The sequence below is a fragment of the Tamandua tetradactyla genome, chromosome 16 (assembly GCF_023851605.1).
Source record: "Tamandua tetradactyla isolate mTamTet1 chromosome 16, mTamTet1.pri, whole genome shotgun sequence".
Lineage (NCBI taxonomy): Eukaryota > Metazoa > Chordata > Mammalia > Pilosa > Myrmecophagidae > Tamandua > Tamandua tetradactyla.
The window spans coordinates 63,276,868-63,297,928 of NC_135342.1; the positions used below are offsets into that span (position 1 = coordinate 63,276,868).

Consider the following 21,061-nt stretch of genomic DNA (forward strand, 5'->3'; position numbering starts at 1 on the left):
TCCATTGCAGTCCTGCTTTCCTACTATCTACTCACTACCTTAGGAATATGTTTGGACCCAGTCTGTTGTCTCTGAAGAAGGCATCTCTCCAGACTTCCTTTTCCTCATCTGTAAAATGAAGTAATTAGACTAGATCAGTATTTCTCAATGAAGAACACTAAGTCTGTTAGTTATTAATAGGAATCCTTCTAATAAATTTAGGGCTTTATTTTTTTTTTCATTAAAAAAAATTTTTTTTAAATACCAAGAAAACACCAAATGCAAACATTCATAATTTCTGATCATTCCATTCTAAATATATAATCAGTAATTCACAGTATCATCACATAGTTGCATGTTCATCATGATCATTTCTTGGAACATTTGCATCTATTCAGAAAAAGAAATAAAAAGAAAACAAAAAAATTCATACATATCATACCCCCCACCCCACCCCCTCACTGATCACCAGCATTTCACTCTAAATTTATTTTAACATTTGTTCCCCCTATTATTCATCTTTAATAATATTCATCTTTTATTTTCCATATGTTTTTCTCATCTGTTGATAAGGTAGATAAAAGGAGCATCAAACACAAGGTTTTCACAATCACACAGTCACATTGTGAAAGCTCTATCATTATACAATCATCTTCAAGAAACGTGGCTACTGGAACACAGCTCCACATTTTCAGGCAGTTCCTTCCAGCCTCTCTACTACATCTTGAATAACAAGGTGATATCTATTTAATGCATAAGAATAACCTCCAGGATAACCTCTTGACTCTGTTTGGAATCCACACTTTATTTTGTCTCATTTCACTCTTCCCCCTTTTGGTCAAGAAGGTTTTCTCAATCTCCTGATGCTGAGTCTCAGCTCATTCTAGGATTTCTGTCCCACATTGCCAGGAAGGTCCACATCCCTGGAGTCATGTCCCATGTGGACAGGGGGAGGGTTGTGAGTTTGCTTGTTGTGTTGGCTGGAGAGAGAGGCAACATCTGAGCAACAAAAGAGGTTCTCCTGAGGGTGACTCTTAGGCCTAATTTTAAGTAGGCTTGACCTATCCTTTGTGGGGTTAAGTTTCATATGAACAAACCCCAAGATTGGGGGCTCAGCCTATAGCTTTGATTGTCCACATTCCTTGTGAGAATATCAAGAATTCATTTGGGGAAGTTGAATTTTCCTCCTTTCTCACCATTCCCTGAAGGGGACTTTGCAAATACTTTTTTATTCACTGTTCAAATCACTCTGAGATTTATCAGGGTATCACTCTGGACAAACCAACAAAATCTCATGTCCTACCCAAGGTTCCATGTACTTATGGTGTTCAGTTAAGCTGTCTACATAAGTTATATTAGGAAATGCACTAGTCAAAATATAAATTTTGTACCAATTTAGGGCTTTATTGATTAAACAATGTTAAATAGCTTTTTCTACTACAGGACTTCTCAGAGCCTTACTCAGAATTGGAAATGGCCAAGGAAGGAGTACACAAGTATTGTGTGCTACCCCCAAATTTCTTTCATCACAGAGCCCTTTTTTCTCAGAACCCCTGTCAAGAGCTCACAGGTCACTGTTTCAAACATTATAGCTTGAGAAGTGCATGGCTGGATGATTTATAAGGCTCTAGATCTGTGCTGTCCAATAGTGCTGTGACTGTTTAAATTTTAAATAATTAAAGATAAATTAAATTGTATTAGCTACATTTCAGGTGCCAATAACTAAATGCAGCAAGTGGCTCCCATATTGGACTGTGCAAATATAGAATGTTTCTAGCATCTTAAAAAGTTGTATTGGACAGTGTGCTCTAGATCTTACATTAAAGAATCATAAATCCTACATTCTATGAAGACTTATCCTAGATTCTATGAAAACACTGCTGTTTTTATCAAGCACAAACTTCATTGAAGTTATTACATTCCTCTATAGCACTTTTTTTAAACTCATAATTATGTATTTGTTCATTGTTAATTTTTGCCTTCCCATTAGACTATAATCTCAGTGAGGGTAGAGATCATATGTTTTTTTCATCACTGTATCTCCAACTCCAGTGTTTAGAACAGTATCTAGCATATTGTTGGTGCTCAATAAATTTTATGTAAGAAGGAACAGACAGACCAGAATTCAAATGAGAATAAGTATTTGCCATGTAAAATATGACAGATTAATATTTGGAATTATAAAAGGTTTAGAAATGTGGCAAAAGAGAAGGAATCAAGCTTTAAAGCAAAAATGCTTGTGTAAATATAAATAGCTTACCTTTGACAGGTGGAATGGTATCTGATGACAGTGTTGTAAAGCAGCAAAATCTTTCTTCAGAGAAATGAAAGAAAAGAGAACGCCCCTTGGTCATTGGCAGTTTGCCAATTTCTGCTCTACCATGAAAATATTCTTAATATCCTTTCTTTTTCCTTTTTGAAAGATATATATATGTTCAATTTGAGTTTTAAAGCTCATCTTAGCAAGAACTTTGACCAAAACACAAAAGAGTTCCTACTAAGTTGCTTTATGAGAAATTTGTTCAATGTACATTAAAAAAAAATTTAGCTAATTCCTAAAGGTTCCTTTTGAAGTATAGATTATTCACAGTTGACAACACAGAACAGTCGTAGCTTTGAAGATCTGTTAACTATTTTTCTACCTTGATACACTGGATGAGTTAATCATTTAATGGGATCCAGACACTAAAAACCAGTTTTAATTTTTGAAGGAGAGTAATATTCTGCTTTTCACCTTATTCTTTACTTCACACAGTGGGAATTTCAGTTCATTATTTTGCAGTAATTTTGTTTTAGCCTGTCAGTACCTTATTCTAGAATTTTCTAAGTGTGTAAAAAAAAATCAGTTCCTTCTTTACAATGTGTTAGGAGATTCAACATGTATGCTTTTCATTTTTCTGACAAAGAAATTAAGGTAGAGTGAAGTGCTCTACTCAGACTATACAATAGATCTCTTCATCTTAGATCATTACATTAACATATTCAAACAAAAGGCCCAACAGTTAGTATTTCTGATGATTATCTCTCCATATGTGAGTTTCTCTGGAAATGGACTTTAAGGAGTTAAGGGAATGTATCTCTATTCTAGTCATATAAAATTAAAATAGATCTGCAGATATATATGTTAAACCTTTGCACTTTTGATGATTTTTGATCTAGCTCACTGATTTTTTTTTCCTTTTTCCATACAGATTGATAGAGCTACATTCTCCTGATAGCAGGAACACCTTGATCCTGCGCTGCAAGGATACAGCCACAGCACACTCCTGGTTCGTAGCTATCCACACCAACATAATGGCTCTCCTTCCACAGGTGTTGGCTGAACTCAATGCTATACTTGGTGCAACCAGTACGGCAGGAGGCAGTAAAGAGGTCAAGCACATTGCCTGGTTGGCAGAACAGGTAGGCTGGGAAACAGGGCAGTGTCTCATCTGGTCCCCACTTATAGCCAAGATGTTATCCCATTTCATTGTGTATCTGTGTATTTATTATGCAGGTAGAGTCTAGTTATCTAACTTACTTTGTTTATAGATCTTTTGTTTCTCCTTCCTTCCTTTTTGTGTTTTAGCTATTGGTTGCCAATTATGACCTCCAACTGAAGAATTGACTCATGATAATCACCATTACAGCATAATTTTAAAAAAGTTCTCATTACCCTCTCTGTCCTTAATGAAAAGTAAAATAATTTTCATGATTTTAGGTGGGAACTCAGTAAACTTTTTCTATAAAGGGCCAGATATGTTGTAACTCCTTCCCTGTTGTAGCAAGAAAATAGCCATAGACAATATAAAAATGGGTGGGTAGAGCTGTGTTCCAATAAAACTTTATTTACAAAAACAAATGTGGGGACTTCCGGAGAAGATGGCGGCTTAGTAAGACGCGCGGGTCTTAGTTCCTCCTCCAGAAAAGCAACTAAAGAAACAGAAACAATACGAAACAGCTCCCTGAGTCACGACAGAGACCAAAAAGACAGCGTACCCCATTCTGGAACTGCTGAACGGGCAGGGAGAATCTGCTGCGGTGAGATACCCGAGGGGCGCGCGTTTCCCCGGCCGGGGGCGGCTGGCGACTGGGGTCCCCTCCACGCACATGGCTCCCCGGTCTGAATGGGAACGTTGGATAGCGGGGCCCTCCCGTCACGCTTGGCGTTTCGGGCCAGCTGGGCAATTAGGACCGGCACTCTCCCAAGCCGCGCCGGCCAGTGACCCCCGCCTCCACGCGCGGTTTCCCGGGCGACTGCCGTGCAGACAGACGAGCGCCACGAGCGCCACCTACTGGGCAGGAAAAGAAAAACAGAGCCCAGAGATGTCACAGAAAAAGCTTTCAACCAGCTGGGTCTTAGGGAAATCTGATCAAATGCCCAGACACCAGCAGAAAATAATGGATGACGCTCGGAAAATTGAAGATATGGCCCAGTCAAAGGAACAAACCAATAGTTCAAATGAGATACAGGAGCTGAGACAACTAATGCTGAATATACGAACAGAAATGGAAAAACTCTTCAAAAACCAAATCAATAAATTGAGGGAGGACATGAAGAAGACATGGGCTGAACAAAAAGAAGAAATAGAAAATCTGAAAAAACAAATCACAGAACTTATGGGAGTGAAGGACAAAGAAGAAAAAATGGAAAAAACAATGGATACCTACAATGGTAGATCTAAAGAGACAGAAGCTACAATTAGTGAACTGGAGGATGGAACATCTGAATTCCAAAAAGAAACAGAAACTATAGGGAAAAGAATGGAAAAACTTGAGCAGGGGATCAGGGAACTGAATGACAATATGAAGCGCACAAATATACGTGTTGTGGGTGTCCCAGAAGGAGAAGAGAAGGGAAAAGGAGGAGAAAAACTAATGGAAGAAATTATCACTGAAAATTTCCCAACTCTTATGAAAGACCTAAATCTGCAGATCCAAGAAGTGCAGCGCACCCCAAAGAGAATAGACCCAAACAGGCGTTCTCCAAGACACTTACTAGTTAGAATGTCAGAGGTCAAAGAGAAAGAGAGGATCTTGAAAGCAGCAAGAGAAAAACAATCTGTCACATACAAGGGAAACCCAATAAGACTATGTGTAGATTTCTCAGCAGAAACCATGGAAGCTAGAAGACAGTGGGATGATATATTTAAATTACTAAAAGAGAAAAACTGGCAACCAAGACTCCTATATCCAGCAAAATTGTCCTTCAAAAATGAAGGAGAAATTAAAACATTTATAGACAAAAAGTCACTGAGAGAATTTGTGACCAAGAGACCAGCTCTGCAAGAAATACTAAAGGGAGCACTAGAGTCAGATACGAAAAGGCAGAAGAGAGAGGTATGGACTAAAGTGTAGAAAGAAGGAAAATCAGATATGATATATATAATACAAAAGCCGAAATGGTAGAGGAAAATATTATCCAAACAGTAATAATACTAAAAGTTAATGGACTGAATTCCCCAATCAAAAGACATAGACTGGCAGAATGGATTACGACCCAGCAATACCACTGCTAGGTATCTACTCAAAGGACTTAAGGGCAAAGACACAGACGGACATTTGCACACCAGTGTTTATAGCAGCATTATCTACAATTGCAAAGAGATGGAAACAGCCAAAATGTTCATCAAGAGACAAGTGGCTAAACAAACTGTGGCGTATACCTACGATGGAATATTATGCAGCTTTAAGACAGACTAAACTTATGAAGCATGTAATAACATGGATGGACCTAGAGAACATTATGCTGAGTGAGTCTAGCCCAAAACTAAAGGACAAATACTGTAAGGTCCCACTGATGTGAACCGACATTCTAGAATCAGCTTGGAATATATCATTGGTAACAGAGACCAGCAGGAGTTAGAAACAGGGTAAGATAATGGGTAATTGGAGCTGAAGGGATACAGACTGTGCAACAGGACTAGATATAAAAACTCAAAAATGGACAGCACAATAATACCTAAGTGTAATGTAACTAGGTTGGAACACTGAATGAAGCTGCACCTGAAATATGGTTTTTTGTTTGTTTGTTTGTGTGTTTGTATCTTTTGTTTTTGTTTTTTTTCTTTTTCCTTTTTATATATAATATATTAGTATTATTATTATTTTAATTCTCTTCTCTATATTAACATTCTATATCTTTTTCTGCTGTTTTGCTAGTTCTTTTCCTAAATCGATGCAAATGTACTAAGAAATGATGATCATACATCTATGTGATGATACTAAGAATTACTGAGTGCATTTGTAGAATGGAATGATTTCTAAATGTTGTGTTAATTTCTTTTCTTTTTTTTGATTAATAAAAAAAATTTAAAAAAAAAAAAAAAAAAAAGAAGCTATGCAGGACTACAGGCTCACATTCTTATTCTGGGCCCCCTGTGTTTAGGTTGTTTAAATGACCTAACTAGACTGGTTAAGTTAGATTATGTACTATTGAAAATTTAGATTCTGAACAAAATAAACCTTTCTTCCTTTTAAGTTTATAAATTATAGCTAATCCATATGAGTAAGGCATGATGATATTTGTCTTTTCGTTTCTGACATTTTATTCCACATACTGTCCTTAAGGTTCATTCACCTAGTTGCATGCATCATAGAGAAAGCCTTCTTCACCAAAAGGGGAAAGAGAGAAATGAAACAAAATTAAGTTTCGAATGGTGTTGAGAGGTTATCCTGGAGGTTATTCTTATACATTTTATAGATATCCCTTTTTAGTTTATGGTGTATTGGAGTGGCTAGAGGGAAGTACCTGAAACTGTTGAACTGTATTCCAGTAGCCCTGATTCTTGAAGAAGACTGTGTAACCATATAGGTTTTACAATGTGACTGTGTGATTCTGAAAACCTTGTCTCTGATGCTCCTTTTATCCAGGGTATGGAGAGTTGAGTTAAAAAATAAGGAAAAATAAATAATAATGAATGGGGGGATAAGAGGTAAAAAAAAAAAAATTCGGTAGGCCAAAATAATAGTGGTCAACGAGAGGGCGGGGTAAGGGGTATGGGATGTATGTGTTTTTTCTCTTTCCTTTTTCTGGAGTGAAGCAAACGTTCTAAAAATGATCATGGTGATGAATATACAACTATGTGATGATATTGTGAGCCATTGATTGTATACTGTGGATGGACTGTATGTGTGTGAAGATTTTTCAGTAAAAATATTTTTTAACTATTAAAAAAAAAAAAAAAAAAAATGTGGGGCAGGCCACGGTGGCTCAGCAGGCAGAGTTTTTGCCTGCCATGCAGGAGACCCAGGTTTAATTCCCGGTGCCTGCCCATATGGCCCAGTTTTAGTCCACAGGTCATAGTTTTCCAATCCCTGTTTTAGACCACTGGCAGTATTTCTAGTGACAGCAGGCTGTAGTTTACTTCCCTGCTCTGGGGTATATAAAGTATACAAAATATTGTATAAGCTGTGAGAAAATAAATAAGATAACCTGAGTGGATGATTGGAGAAGGTGAAGGAAGAACTCAAAAATCCAAGTCATTTTAAACCCCATCTGTGACATAAAAAAGACGAACGACCAAAAGTTCTGTGTTACGTTTTGGTACATCCTTTTTCTTGTGGGTCCTTCACTGTCAGCTAGGTCAAAGGGAGAAGACTGGATTAGGGTGTTCAGAGATGAGTATTCAAATGCTAGCTCTGTTTTTACTTCTTTTAGAAAGTTACTTCTTCTCATTGAATCCTAATTCCCTCACGTGTGTGCAAAGATGGAATGATTGGGCCTAGATCATTGGTTCAAAAATGTGTCAGGATCAGCCCAAAGAGGTTTTTGATCTTCTATATTTGTTTTATTTTAAGTACAGTTTTCTGGGTCTTGCCCCCCACTTTACCCAAAAAAAGTTCTGATCTGCAATGGCACCTGGTAATCATATATGGTAGCTCCCCAGCTGATTGTGATTTGGGGCCATTTTAGAAATCACTAATCTATTTTTTTCTCCTGCTCTGCAATTTTATGAACTTTTAAAATAATGATTATAGTAAATTAAGAACAAAAGTAATACTGTGATCATTTCTGTGAAGCATAATTAGAATAACTAAACAGAAAAAAATTAAGGAAATTATCATGGTATAAGTACTTATGACTGAAAATTTAAAAATTTTACTTATGTTTACCAATTATTTCTGCATTGTTATATGTTAGCTGATAAACTAGATTTAGTGGTAATTATTCTGTGCCTTCAATAGTAGAAATTTTTTAAGATTACACATTCATATGTTCCAAAAGTTAAAGAATAAAGAGCTAATAGGCATAAATAGAGAGACAAGCAGATAAGTAGATGGATAGATAGAATGATGTGGCAAAGTGTTAAAATTGGTGGAACTGGGTACTGGATTGGGGGTATATGTTGGAGTTCTCTATATGATTTTGTATTATTTTTGTAACTATGCTGTAAGTTTAAAGTTTTCTCAAAATAATTTTTTTTTTTTTGCATGGGCAGGCACCGGGAATTGAACCCGGGTCTCCAGCATGGCAGGCGAGAACTCTGCCACTGAGCCACTGTGGCCCGCCCAATTTTTTTTTAAAAGTTAACAGGCAAAAGGTCTTTCTTCCGTTTTTGTCCCCCATCCACCTAATTCCCATGCCTAGAGAGGTAACTACATTTATTCCTTTCTAATGAATCCTTTGAAGGATTATTATGCACATAATGGCATGTGTGTTCATATGTTCTTTTTTCCCCTTCTGTAGAAGATATTATATGTACACTGCTTTCTATCTTGCTCTTTGTTTTTGTTTTTGTTTTTGCATAGGCAGACATCAGGAATTGAACCTGGGTCTCTGGCCTGGTAGGCAAGAACTCTGCCCGCTAACCCACCTTTGCCCTCCCTCTCTGTTTTTTATTAAACAATGTAGTTTGGAGATCCGCCCCCAACAAACAGAAAGGTACCCCATTCTTTTTTGCAACTATATAGTATTTCACTGTATGGTTTTAGTTAAATAAACATACATCCCAATTTTGTGGTTATATTCTTTTGCCTTTAAAAACCATGCTATAGGGCAGGCCATGATGGCTCAGCAGGTAGAATTCTTGCTTGCCATGCCAGAGACCTGGGTTCGATTTCTGGTGCCAGCCTAAAAAAAAAAAAAAAACCATGCTATACTGAATAATAACCTTGTAGTTTGTCCTTCACACTTATGCTGTCCCAACACTTTGGTTCCTAAGTTCAGATAGATCAGGAAACAAAGGAACCCACATTATCTGAATATATTTAATTCTTAGGTTTCTGGCATAAAACTTTATATAAAGAATTTATCCAAAAAGTTACATCAGTTTCTGTGTTTGAATAGTGAAAGTTCAGAACGTAAAGTCTATTTCTATACCTGCAGGATAAGTTCCCAGAAGTGCTGAGTCAAAGATGTGTTAGTCATCTATCCCTGCATAACAAATTACCCCAAGACTTAGTGCCTTAAAACAATATTTATTTCACATAGTTTCTAAGGATCATGAGTCTGGTAGTAGCTTACATGTGAGATTTCTTACGAAGTTGCCATCAAGCTGTCAGCCAGGATGGCAGTCATCTGAGGGCTTGACTAGGGTTGGCAGATCCACTTCCAAGATGATTCATTTGCATGGATCTTGGCAGGAGGCCTCAATTTCTTGCTAGATGGTGGTAAAACTCCTGGGTTCCTTGCCATTTGGGCATTTCCACAAAGTTGCTTGAGTGTCCTTACAACACAACAGCTAATTTTTCCCAGAGACAATGATCTGAGAGGGAGAATAAAAGATGGACACCACATTGCCTTTAATGACCTACTCTTGGAAGTCATAGTGTCCATTTGTGTTTCATTTATTTCATTAGAAGTGAAACACTAAGTGCCAATACTGAAAGGAAGAGGAATTCAGACTCCACCACTAAGGGAAAAGTAGCAAAGAATTTGTGGACATATTTTAAAACTACTACAAAGAACATATGCATTTGTAATTTTGATAAGTATTTTCAAATTGCCTCCAATGGGAAATTCAGACTCCCACAAGGACTGTATGAACAGTTGCCAGGCTTTTTAGAAAATGACTTTTTATCATCTAATAAAATATATATACAAAGCAAAGAAAGAAGAAAGGAATAATTTTCAAAGCACACTTCAACAAGTAGTTACAGAACAGATCCCAGAATTTCTCATGGGCTACCACTGTGTCATCTCAGATTTTTCCTTCTAGCTGCTCCAAAACACTGGAGGCTAGAAGGAATATCAGTATAGTAACTCAGCAACCATACTTGTTTGTTAAATCCCATTTTCTGTGTTATATTTCCTCCTCCTTTAATCTTTCTCCCAATCTATAGGGATCTTTGGGCAGTGCCTGTTCTGATTTTTTCATGTTGAGAAGGGATGTCCATGCTAAAGGATAGGGGTATGTGATTAATTGATAATCTTGGAGAGGCTGGTCCCTCTGGGTTTCAGGATTTATCTGATTTAAGAACCCTCTGGGAATTATATATTCCAGGAAGACTAACCTAGTGCATGAAACTGAGACTCTATAGTCTCAGTTCGAGCCCTACATGTTCTTAAGAGCCAACTGGAGTGATGTTGATTGGGGTTTAGCAAACCATAGCAACTGAAGCTTGCATAAAAGCAGCTTCCAGAATAGCCTCTTGACTCCATTTGATCTCGTGGGCCACTAATGCCTTATTTTATTATACTTCTTTTCCCCTTTTTGATCAGGAAGGCATTGTCGATCCCATGGCGATCCCATGGCACCAGGGCCAGACTCATCCCTGGGAGTCACTCCTCACATTGCCATGAATCTTTCACCTCTGAATGGCTTTTACAGCTTAGGGAGAAGGGCAATGATCCTCCTTGCAGAGTGGGCTAAAGAGAGAGAGAGGCCACATCTGAGCAACAAAGATGCTTCCTGGAAGCAAGTGTTGCCAACCTTTTTAAGTGAACTTAATTTTGTTTGTGCTACATACAGACAGGTAGAAAGGAGATTCATCACAATCTGCTTTTTATGAACCTTAAATATGTGTGTGTTTCCTCCACTCAATCATGAACTTTCACAAAACAGGAACAAATTTTCTTCCTGATCTTTACTGCTCCCAGAAAACTTAATCTAGAGCTTTGTATATAGTAGGTTTTCAATAATTTTTGTCTACATTTATGTATACCAAAAGCAAACAAACATGTTGATAATAGCACAGCATTGTAAACATAATTAACACCACTGAATTGTGTATTTGAAAGTAGTTAAAATAGGAAATTCAATGTTGCATATATGTTTAACATGGTAAACATTTTTTAAAAATCTTTCATCAGTTATAACAAATATACTGCACTAATGCAAAATGTTAATAATGGGTAAAATTGTGTTCGGTAAGCCTATATGGAAATTCTGTATTGTAAGCATGATTTTGCTATAAACATACAATGACTCTAAAAAATAAATTTAAAAACGTGTTTTTTTTATAAAACAAGCAAACAAGTCACTAATTATCAAATATTGTCAAGAATAGAAGCTCAGAGTTGGGAAATAATACTAAGTGGTAAAGTTTTAACCACTTTAAAAATAGTACCACTGAACTAATTCAAATTAGTAATTTCTAAATTCCTGTCTTGATTTTTGCTTTTTGAAGTAGTTGTTTGAGTTACCAAAAGCAAATATTACTCTCACAGTCAAGTGTTTAAACAAGGCTGGATATCATTTCTCAGAGGTACTATGTAGATGTATCTCATAAAGGTTAAACTAAGTAAATGTCAGAGCTTTTTCTAACTCTAAGATTAATTTTATGTTTTCTCTCATGATAATAAAATAAAGAACAGAAGAACAGCACCTGTCAAAAGAGAAATAATACAGACTTTCATTAGGAAATAAATAACTTAGTATTTTCTCATCTTTAGTTCTACCTTACTGTTTATTAGAAAATAAAATTTGGAGAAGGCCGTTTGGTCAGGTGTATAGGGGGCAGGGGGGCAGGGGCAGGATTAAAACCAAAGCAGAGTAAAACCCTAACATTAGTATCCCCTTTTTTTCTCCCAACCCAAAACTCAAAAGTTGAGCCCCAGGGCTACCTGTGCTGATACCACAACCCAAAAACACATGATACTGTATATATAGTAGGCAGTATTTTGATTTTAGTGAAAGCAAATAATACCCTTATAAGTTAAGGCAAATTGAGGTTTCATTTTCCTCCAAAAATGCTTTCTAGAACTAAGGACGCAAAAGAACTAAAGAATAGAATGCAAAAAAATTGTTAAACAAAATTTTTCTGTCATGAAATTCAACATTGCCTCCATTGGCCTTAGCATTTTTCCTTTAGACCCCAAAATATCTTCTTTGGGAAGAAATAAATTAAATTTAGGTTTTCCAAATGCATATTCTCTGGTCTAGTTTTTAGAATCTCACTTTATAACTTAAAAAGTGAAATTAATTTTTAAAAATCAGATTATTCTTTACATCAGTGCATAATAGGGATGCATGTGAGTTCATCGCTTGGGTCGGACTCTTTGAACAAGGTGGAGATGGAACCACTGCCAGGCACAGGCAGTGGTTGTGGCCCCACTGAGAAATGAAGATGGCTGTGAACATATACTCCACATCAATGACCAGTGACAACTTAAGTCGACGTGATGTCCTGGCATGGATCACTGAGTATTTGCAGTTGAATTTGATAAAGATTGAACCATTGTGCTCAGGGGCCACCTATTATCAGTTTTGGACATGCTGTTTCCTGACTCCATTGCCATGAAGAAGGTGAAGTTCCAAGCTAAGTTAGAACATGAATATATCCAGAACTTCAAAATACCACAAACACATTCTGACCAACAGCCCCTGAGGAGCGACGAACGCGAGCTTGAAATGCCTCAATGCAGGGCAGGCAGGCGGGCTACCACTCCCCCAAGAAGCCGTCCCTCAACCTGGCCGTTCCAACCGCCACCGCCGCACTTACCAGGGAAGGGAAAACTGGCCAGGCACTGGGAATCGAACCTGGGTCTCCGGCATGACAGAACAGCAACTAGGGGAGTAGAAACAATACAGAACAGCTCCCAGAGCCACGACAGAGATCAAAAAGACAGCGTACCCCATCCTGGAATGGCTGACTGTCTGGGAGAACTAGCTCCGGTGAGATCGCCGACGGGCGCGGGCTTTCCCGGGCGGGACGGCAAGTGGCCGGAGTCCCTCCCTTCCTCCTTCCCAGGCCAACTGGCAGAGTTGGGCAGGCGGTCCCCTCAAGCCGCGGCGGCTGGCGCCCCCACCACGCGAGGCCCCCCGAACAAACTGAGAGAATTGGATTGGAAAGACCCAGACCGCGGAGAACGGTGACCGGGGGGGTCCCTTCCAAACACGTGACTCCCCGGTCCGGCTGGGAACGGTGCACTCTCCCGGGTTGCGGCAGCTGGCGCCCTACTGCCATGCTTGGCGCCCCGGGCCGACTAGGAAATTTTGTCGGGCGCTCTCCCGGGCTGCGGCAGCCAGCGACCCTCCCCATGTTCGGACCCCCGGGCCGCCTGGCACTCTTCCAAGCCGCTTCAGCTGGCGAACCTCCCCCATGGCGAGAGTTATCCAAAGTTAAAGGACCCACGGTACCTTTTACTGGTGGAACCCGCAGACAAACGTGGGCCACGAGCGCCACCTACTGGGCAGGATAAGAAAAACAGAACCCAGAGATTTCACAGAAAAATCTTTCAACCTGTTGGGTCCAACACCCTGGGAAATCTGACTGAATGCCCAGACGCCAGCAGAAGATAACAGATTGCGCTCAGAAAATTGAAAATATGGCTGAGACAAAGGAACAAACCAATAGTTCAAATGAGATACAGGAGCTGAAACAACTAATGCTGAATATATGAACAGAAATGGAAAACCTCTTCAAAAACGAAATCGATAAATTGAGGGAGGACATGAAGAAGACATGGGCTGAACAAAAAGAAGAAATAGAAAAACTGAAAACACGAATCACAGAGCTTATGGAAGTTAAGGATAAAGTAGAAAAGATGGAAAAAACAATGGATACCTACAACGATAGATTTAAAGAGACAGAAGATAGAATTAGTGATTTGGAGGATGGAACATCTGAATTCCAAAAAGAAACAGAAACTATAGGGAAAAGAATGGAAAAATTTGAACAGGGTATCAGGGAACTCAAGGACAATATGAAGCGCACAAATATACGTGTTGTGGGTGTCCCAGAAGGAGAAGAGAAGGGAAAAGGAGGAGAAAAACTAATGGAAGAAATTATCACTGAAAATTTCCCAACTCTAATGAAAGACCTAAAATTACAGATCCAAGAAGTGCAGCGCACCCCAAAGAGATTAGACCCAAATAGGCGTTCTCCAAGACACTTACTAGTTAGAATGTCAGAGGTCAAAGAGAAAGAGAGGATCTTGAAAGCAGCAAGAGAAAAACAATCCTTCACATACAAGTGAGACCCAATAAGACTATGTGTAGATTTCTCAGCAGAAACCATGGAAGCTAGAAGACAGTGGGATGATATATTTAAATTACTAAAAGAGAAAAACTGCCAACCAAGACTCCTATATCCAGCAAAATTGTCCTTCAAAAATGAGGGAGAAATTAAAACATTTATAGACAAAAAGTCACTGAGAGAATTTGTGACCAAGAGACCAGCTCTGCAAGAAATACTAAAGGGAGCACTAGAGTCAGACACGAAAAGACAGAAGAGAGAGGTGTGGAGAAGAGTGTAGAAAGAAGGAAAGTCAGATATGATATATATAACACAAAAGGCAAAATGGGAGAGGAAAATATTATCCAAACAGTAATAACACTAAATGTTAATGGACTGAATTCCCCAATCACAAGACATAGACTGGCAGAATGGATTAAAAAACAGGATCCTTCTATATGCTGTCTACAGGAAACACATCTTACACCCAAAGATAAACATAGGTTGAAAGTGAAAGGTTGGGAAAAGATATTTCATGCAAATAACAACCAGAAAAGAGCAGGAGTGGCTACACTAATATCCAACAAATTAGACTTCAAATGTAAAACAGTTAAAAGAGACAAAGAAGGACACTATATACTAATAAAAGGAACAATTAAACAAGAAGATATAACAATCATAAATATTTACGCACCGAACCAGAATGCCCCAAAATACGTGAGGAATACACTGCAAACACTGAAAAGGGAAATAGACACATATACCATAATAGTTGGAGACTTCAATTCACCAATCTCATCAATGGACAGAACATCTAGACAGAGGATCAATAAAGAAATAGAGAATCTGAATATTACTATAAATGAGCTAGACTTAACAGATGTTTATAGGGCATTACATCCCACAACAGCAGGATACACCTTTTTCTCAAGTGCTCATGGATCATTCTCAAAGATAGACCATATGCTGGGTCACAAAGCAAGTCTTAACAAATTTAAAAAGATTGAAATCATACACAACACTTTCTCGGACCATAAAGGAATGAAGTTGGAAATCAATAATAGGCAGAGTGCCAGAAAATTCACAAATACATGGAGGCTCAACAACACACTCTTAAACAACAAGTGGGTCAAAGAAGAAATTGCAAGAGAAATTAGCAAATACCTCGAGGCGAATGAAAATGAAAACACAACATATCAAAACTTATGGGACGCAGCAAAGGCAGTGCTAAGAGGGAAATTTATTGCCCTAAATGCCTATATCAGAAAAGAAGAAAAGGCAAAAATGCAGGAATTAACTGTCCACTTGGAAGAACTGGAGAAAGAACAGCAAACTAACGCCAAAGCAAGCAAAAGGAAAGAAATAACAAAGATTAGAGCAGAAATAAATGAAATTGAGAACATGAAAACAATAGAGAAAATCAATAAGACCAGAAGTTGGTTCTATGAGAAAATCAATAAGATTGATGGGCCCTTAGCAAGATTGACAAAAAGAAGAAGAGAGAGGATGCAAATAAATAAGATCAGAAATGGAAGAGGAGACATAACTACTGACCTCACAGAAATAAAGGAGGTAATAACGGGATACTATGAACAACTTTACGCTAATAAATACAACAATTTAGAGGAAATGGACGGGTTCCTGGAAAGACATGAACAACCAACTTTGACTCACGAAGAAATAGATGACCTCAACAAACCAATCACAAGTAAAGAAATTGAATTAGTCATTCAAAAGCTTCCTAAAAAGAAAAGTCCAGGACCAGACGGCTTCACATGTGAATTCTATCAAACATTCCAGAAAGAATTAGTACCAACTCTCCTCAAACTCTTCAAAAAAATCGAAGTGGAGGGAAAACTACCTAATTCATTCTATGAAGCCAACATCACCCTCATACCAAAACCATGCAAAGATACTACAAAAAAAGAAAACTACAGACCAATCTCTCTAATGAATATAGATGCAAAAATCCTCAATAAAATTCTAGCAAATCGTATCCAACAACACATTAAAAGAATTATACATCATGACCAAGTAGGATTCATCCCAGGTATGCAAGGATGGTTCAACATAAGAAAATCAATTAATGTAATACACCATATCAACAAATCAAAGCAGAAAAATCACATGATCATCTCAATTGATGCAGAGAAGGCATTCGACAAGATTCAACATCCTTTCCTGTTGAAAACACTTCAAAAGATAGAAATACAAGGGAACTTCCTTAAAATGATAGAAGGAATATATGAAAAACCCACAGCTAATATCATCCTCAATGGGGAAAAATTGAAAACTTTCCCCCTAAGATCAGGAACAAGACAAGGATGTCCACTATCACCACTATTATTCAACATTGTGTTGGAGGTTCTAGCCAGAGCAATTAGACAAGGAAAAGAAATACAAGGCATCAAAATTGGAAAGGAAGAAGTAAAACTATCACTGTTTGCAGACGATATGATACTATACGTCGAAAACCCACAAAAATCCACAACAAAACTACTAGAGCTAATAAATGAGTACAGCAAAGTAGCAGGTTACAAGATCAACATTCAAAAATCTGTAGCATTTCTATACACTAGTAATGAACAAGCTGAGGGGGAAATCAAGAAATGAATCCCATTTACAATTGCAACTAAAAGAATAAAATACCTAGGAATAAATTTAACTAAAGAGACAAAAAACCTATATAAAGAAAACTACAAAAAACTGCTAAAAGAAATCACAGAAGACCTAAATAGATGGAAGGGCATACCGTGTTCATGGATTGGAAGACTAAATATAGTTAAGATGTCAATCCTACCTAAATTGATTTACAGATTCAATGCAATACCAATCAAAATCCCAACAACTTATTTTTCAGGAATAGAAAAACCAATAAGCAAATTTATCTGGAAGGGCAGGGTGCCCCGAATTGCTAAAAACATCTTGAGGAAAAAAAACGAAGCTGGAGGTCTTGCACTGCCTGACTTTAAGGCATATTATGAAGCCACAGTGGTCAAAACAGCATGGTATTGGCATAAAGATAGATATATCGACCAATGGAATCGAATAGAGTGCTCAGATATAGACCCTCTCATCTATGGACATTTGATCTTTGATAAGGCAGTCAAGCCAACTCACCTGGGACAGAACAGTCTCTTCAATAAATGGTGCCTAGAAAACTGGATATCCATATGCAAAAGAATGAAAGGACCCGTATCTCACACCTTATACAAAAGTTAACTCAAAATGGATCAAAGATCTAAACATTAGGTCTAAGACCATAAAACAGTTAGAGGAAAATGTAGGGAGATATCTTATGAAACTTACAATTGGAGGCGGTTTTATGGACCTTACACCCAAAGCAAGAGCACTGAAGAAGGAAATAAATAAATGGGAGCTCCTCAAAATTAAACACTTTTGTGCATCAAAGAACTTCATCAAGAAAGTAGAAAGACAGCATACACAATGGGAGATAATATTTGGAAATGACATATCAGATAAAGGTCTAGTATCTAGAATTTATAAAGAGATTGTTCAACTCAACAACAAAAAGACAGCCAACCCAATTACAAAATGGGAAAAAGATTGGAACAGACACCTACCAGAAGAGGAAATACAAATGGCCAAAAGGCACATGAAGAGATGCTCAATGTCCCTGGCCATTAGAGAAATGCAAATCAAAACCACAATGAGATATCATCTCTCACCCACCAGAATGGCCATTATCAACAAAACAGAAAATGACAAGTGCTGGAGAGGATGCGGAGAAAGAGGCACACTTATCCAGTGTTGGTGGGAATGTCAAATGGTGCAACCACTGTGGAAGGCAGTTTGGTGGTTCCTCAAAAAGCTGAATATAGAACTGCCATACTACCCAGCAATACCATTGCTGGGTATCTACTCAAAGGACTTAAGGGCAAAGACACAAACGGACATTTGCACACCAATGTTTATACCAACGTTATTTACAATTGCAAAGAGATGGAAACAGCCAAAATGTCCATCAACAGAAGAATGGCTAAACAAACTGTGGTATATACATACGATGGAATATTATGCAGCTTTAAGACAGACTAAACTTATGAAGCATGTAATAACATGGATGGACCTAGAGAACATTATGCTGAGTGAGTCTAGCCAAAAACTAAAGGACAAATACTGTATGGTCCCACTGATGTGAACAGACATTCGAGAATAAACTTGGAATATGTCATTGGTAACAGAGTCCAGCAGGAGTTAGAAACAGGGTAAGATAATGGGTAATTGGAGCTGAAGGGATACAGACTGGGGAACAGGACTAGATACAAAAACTCAAAAATGGACAGCACAATAATACCTAATTGTAAAGTAATCATGTTGAAACACTGAATGAAGCTGCATCTGAGCTATAGGTTTTTTTGTTTGTTTGTTTGGTTGGTTGGTTTTTTACTATTATTATTACTTTTATTTCTTTTCTCTATATTAACATTCTATATCTTTTTCTGTTGTGTTGCTAGTTCTTCTAAACAGATGCAAATGTACGAAGAAACGATGATCATGCATCTATGTGATGATGTTAAGAATTACTGATTGCATATAGAATGGTATGATTTCTAAATGTTGGGTTAATTTCTTTTTTTCAGTTAATTAATAATAATAAAAAAAAATACCACAAACAGGTTTTAAGAGAATGGGTGTTGACAAAATAATTCCTGTGGACAAATTTATGAAAGGAAAGTTTCAGAACAATTTTGAATTCGTTCAATCATTGAAGAAGTTTTTTGATGCAAACTATGATGGAGAAAGATAACCTGTATCTGCTGGACAAGGTCAAGAGACGGCAGTGGCTCCCTCCCTTGTTGTTCCAACTCTGAATAAACCCAAGAAACCTCTCAGCTCTAGCAGTGCAGCTCCACAGTGGCCCATTTAAACATAGAGAACTACTGCAATTCCTAAGACTGGTCCAGGTGTGGTGAGAAGACTCCTGAAGTGGGCAATGGAGGTGATGAAGCACCTGAATTGATACAGAAGGTCAATATATTGAACCTTATGGTCAAAGACTTGGAAAAGGAGAGAGATTTCTTCTTTGGAAAACTAAGGAACACTGAATTGATTTGTCTGGAGAATGAGGGGGAAAACAATCTATATTGCAGAGGATTATGGACATTCTGTTTGCCACAGATGAAGGTTTTGTGATACCTGAAGTGGGCCCGCAGGAGGAACAAGAAAAGTATTAAGAATCTGGACTAGCAGAGCAACATCTGAATTCTTCACCCCAAATCATATGCTTAACTGTAAAATACTCCCTTTTATTATTCTTAGAGAACTCATTGGTTTCTTTTCTTTCTTTTTAATATTTTTATTGACAAAACAACTTACAAACACAAACATTCTTAACATACAAACATTCTATATATGGTGCACAATCATTTGCTCACACTATCATCACTTAGTAGTATATTCATCACCATGATCATTTTTTAGAATATTTGCATCACTCCAGAAAAAGAAATAAAACTAGAAAAGAAAAACTCATACATATGACTTCTTTTTGTAAGCAAAAAGTACCTCTTCTTAAGAAGTGCACTTGGACTTTTGAGCATCAAAGAACTGTATCAAGAAAGTAAAAAGACAGCCTACACGATGGTAGACAATATTTGTAAATGACATATCAGATAAAGGTCTGCATCCAGAATTTATAAAGAGATTGTTCAACTCAATAACAAAAAGACAGCGAATCCAATTACAAAATGGGCAAAAGACTTGAACAGACACTTCTCAAAAGAGAAAATACAAATGGCCAAATGGCACATGAAGAGATGCTCAACTTCCCTGGCCAATAGAGAAATGCAAATCAAAACCACAATGAGATATCATCTCACATCCACCAGAATGGCCATTATCAATAAAACAGAAAATGGCAAGTGCTGGAGAGGATGTGGAGAAAGAGGCACACTTAATCCACTGTTGGTGAGAATGTCAAATGGTACAACCACTGTGGAAGGCAGTTTGGTGGTTCCTCAAAAAGCTGAATATAGAATTGCCATATGACCTGGCAATACCATTGCTAGGTATCTGTTCAGAGGACATGAGGGCAAGGACACAAACGAACATTTGCACACCAATGTTTATAAGCAGCATTATTTACAATTGCAAAGAAATGGAAACAGCCAAAATGTCCGTCAACAGATGAGTGGCTAAACAAACTGTGGTATATACATACAATGGAATATTATGCAGCTGTAAGACAGAATAAAGTTATGAAGTATGTCACAACATGAATGGACCTTGAGAACATTATGCTGAGTTAGATTAACCAAAAACAAAAGAACAGATACTGTATGGTCTCACTGATATGAACTGACATTAGTGAATAAACTTGGAATATTTCGTTAGTAACAGAGACCATCAAGAGATAGAAATAGAGTAAGATACTGGGTGATTGGAGCTGAAGGGGTACAGATTGTGCAACAGGACTGAATATAAAAACTCAGAAATGGACAGCACAATACTACCTAACTATAATACAATTATGTTAAAACACTGAATGAAGCTGCATGTGAGAATGATAGAGGGAGGAGGGCTGGGGGCATAAATGAAATCAGAAAGAAAGATAGAAGGTAAAGGTTGAGATGGTATAATCTAGGAATGCCTAGAGTATATAATGATAGTGACTGAATGTACAAATTTTAAAAATGTTTTTGCATGAGGAAGAACAAAGAAATGTCATTACTGCGGGGTGCTGAAAATAAATGGTAATTAATATTTTAAAATCTCAACTTATGTGAGAGACTAAAGCAAA

The 21,061-nt window shown here is 37.6% G+C and overlaps 1 protein-coding gene and 1 pseudogene across 1 annotated transcript in view; both read left to right on the top strand.

Moving 5' to 3' along the window:
• The window catches only part of SNTB2 (syntrophin beta 2), a 158,209-nt gene that overhangs the window by 104,239 nt on the left and 32,909 nt on the right, over positions 1–21,061 (top strand). The window contains exon 3 of the mRNA XM_077132848.1: positions 3,171–3,381. Within this exon, the coding sequence (XP_076988963.1) occupies positions 3,171–3,381 (211 nt within the window). The remainder of the gene's footprint in view (positions 1–3,170; positions 3,382–21,061) is intronic.
• LOC143659663 (microtubule-associated protein RP/EB family member 1-like) lies at positions 6,114–20,795 on the top strand (annotated as a pseudogene).